Source organism: Plectropomus leopardus, unplaced genomic scaffold (genome assembly GCF_008729295.1).
Source record: "Plectropomus leopardus isolate mb unplaced genomic scaffold, YSFRI_Pleo_2.0 unplaced_scaffold10418, whole genome shotgun sequence".
NCBI lineage: Eukaryota > Metazoa > Chordata > Actinopteri > Perciformes > Serranidae > Plectropomus > Plectropomus leopardus.
In genome coordinates, this window is record NW_024610972.1 from 1 (window position 1) to 2,535 (window position 2,535).

The 2,535-nt window shown below is 41.0% G+C and overlaps 1 protein-coding gene across 1 annotated transcript; it reads left to right on the top strand.

Annotated features, from left to right (window-relative positions):
• Positions 1-787: 787 nt before the first annotated feature.
• LOC121963207 (BET1-like protein) lies at positions 788-2,284 on the top strand. The gene is made up of 3 exons (XM_042513529.1): positions 788-870; positions 1,168-1,224; positions 1,569-2,284. The coding sequence occupies exons 1-3, from the start codon at positions 805-807 to the stop codon at positions 1,734-1,736; spliced, it is 291 nt and encodes a 96-aa protein (XP_042369463.1). The 5' UTR covers positions 788-804; the 3' UTR covers positions 1,737-2,284.
• Positions 2,285-2,535: the final 251 nt, after the last annotated feature.

Here is a 2,535-nt window from a genome sequence, read left to right on the forward strand (position 1 = left end):
AGGCTGGTGTCCTCGCCGCAGTGGCCGTGGGTTTGACTCTGACCTGCGGTCCTTTGCTGCATGTCATCCCCTTTTTTCTCTCCCCATTCACACTTGAGCTGCTTTATCTTGAATAATGGCTAAAATAAAAAAAAATCTTAAACAAAAGACTGTGTGGAAGAATGTGGAGGAAAGGTTGATGTCTTCATACAGGGAGTTTCCTAAAAGCTGGCATTTCAAACACATTTTGTGTGTGTTCTTCCACATTAATGGACATAACTTTTTTGTGGATTGAAATGTTATGATGTCTTTATCTGTATCGCTATATTAAGTTAATATCAGTGTCTGGTGTAAATTTCATGTAAATAGCTGAATTGGAAATGTTTACTGACAGAAATGTTGATAAGTTGATTACTTATTTCCCCCACTGAATATATTAACATCAGTTAATGCAAAAGTTAAGTGGCTACAAGTCTCTGCAGGTCATAGACCAATGGTAGAGATCTGCCACACACTTTATTATTTATCCTTCTATAATCCTTTTAAAGTGTCAGACTAACATCAGAGTCAATGATCATGATAGTTAGAATAGAAACTGGTAAAATAAAGTGTTCCAGGTTTACTAACTGATTTACATGTTGCAGCAGGCGCAAAACACTGCTTTATTCATTTCATTATCAAATCCGCATTTGTAAAATAATGGTATGGATGTGAAAACGGAACATACCAAGGACTTCACGCAGAAATAGGGTGTCCTCAACAACCACTGTCTCATTTCTAATCCAGTTTGTTTGTGGGTCTCCAGGTCATGGCTCGGTGGACGACATGCTGGATGCTGAAAACAAACGGCTGGCTGATAACCTGGCAACCAAAGTCTCCAGACTGAAATCTGTGAGTCACAACCGACATTTGCTCTCTTCTTCTATAAGTTTCCTGTATACCCATATACACCTGGCACATATTGGGCTATATAAATAAAAATCAAATAAACTTGTAATTCTTGTCTTAGTGGAGAGACAGATTTCTGCGTTCTTTATGTTCTCGTTTCTGTTGTGTAGTTTGCCCCCGAGATAACTTAAAGATTAATTTAATGTCATTATTTAATACTCTTTTAGAAATAATACAATTCTAAATGTAAGACCTGTGTGTTTTTAACTACATTATCTGTGCTGTCTCTAAATCTGACAGCTGGCATACGAAATCGACAGAGAAGCTGATGATCAGAACGAGTATCTGGACGGCATGGTTAGCGCGCACACACACACACACACACACACACACACACTCTGAAGCCTTGGGACTTGGCATTTATGTTGATGCCAACTGACACTCTTCACCCACCCAAACACAGTTATAGACCAAGTATGGCCCCTAACTGTTAGTTACCCTTTCCCATTGTTTTAAATATAGGCGGTACTGACTATCTCTCCATCCTGAAGTTTCCTGTATAGTATTGGAATTACTTTAAGTCCTGAGGCTGTCCTGTAGGCACCACTAAAAATGTTCAATAAGTCATTTTTAAATGCCGTTTGACTCTGCATCAAATATCTGTTTATATAGTGTTATACCTCTTTCCCTTTTCCTGTCAGGACTCAAACTTCTTAAGTGCAACGGGACTGCTGAGCGGCAGTGTAAAGCGTTTCTCCACCATGGTCCGATCCGGCAGGGACAACCGCCGGATCCTCTGCTACGTCTCTATTGGCTTGGTCATAGTCTTCTTCCTGCTTTACTACATGGTCTCCAGGATTCAACGCTGACAGTAAAACTAAGATCAGCCAGGAGCTGACCCACATTTTATAGGCTAAAATCATCTCTGTGGCTCTCCTGTACAGGAAAAGACTTTTTATTCTGCACCAAAGTAAGAAAAAAAACAGGAAGTAGACAGAGAGCTTTTTTTTTTTTTAAATCGTTGAACTGACCAGCAGGGGGTGTCGGCGAGCTCGCAGGGGAAACTGTGGCAGGCATGGTCATATCAAAGATGGTGGAGTCTATTTAAAAAAAACAAACAAAAAAACATGCCTGGACTTTGTGAATTTTCAACCCTGCACCAAACTTGTCCCTGTGTGCTGCAGCCAGGAAGTCCTAATGTGGGCGAAGAGAAGGTGGAGCCTAAACATAGCTCAGGTGGGAGAGACGCCCACCACAAATAAGCATCTGTGTCTTGGGTCCAGACTACACAACAATCTAAAAGTCTAGTGTTGAGGATTTAGTGGCATGTAGCAGTGAGGTTGCAGAAATGACACATTTCCTTCATGTAGGAGAACTACGGGAGAAAACATGAATGGCCCTATGTAGAGCCAGTGGCCCTTATAGGCACCATATGGCCACTGCAAAGTCCCTTCTTCATGGCACATGTTTAACATGTTTACTCAAAACCAAATGACAGTGGCATCATGGCGCTCTAGTATGTTATTTTAGACAGTGTGCTGGCATTGTGGAATCAAAAGAGGCATGACATGTTACACAACAGCATCCGCCTCTAGTGTGACATATAACATACACATTGCCAGCGCTGTATACACAACAACAAAGGCATAACATGTCAATAACAATCAC

Bases quoted from the DNA above. Each gene is read 5' to 3' on its own strand.
- LOC121963207 (XM_042513529.1), top strand. From the start codon at position 805: ATGCTGGATGCTGAAAACAAACGGCTGGCTGATAACCTGGCAACCAAA. The intron at 871-1,167 runs GTGAGTCACAAC...TAAATCTGACAG, and splicing joins AAGTCTCCAGACTGAAATCT to CTGGCATACGAAATCGACAG. The intron at 1,225-1,568 runs GTTAGCGCGCAC...TTTTCCTGTCAG, and splicing joins ACGAGTATCTGGACGGCATG to GACTCAAACTTCTTAAGTGC.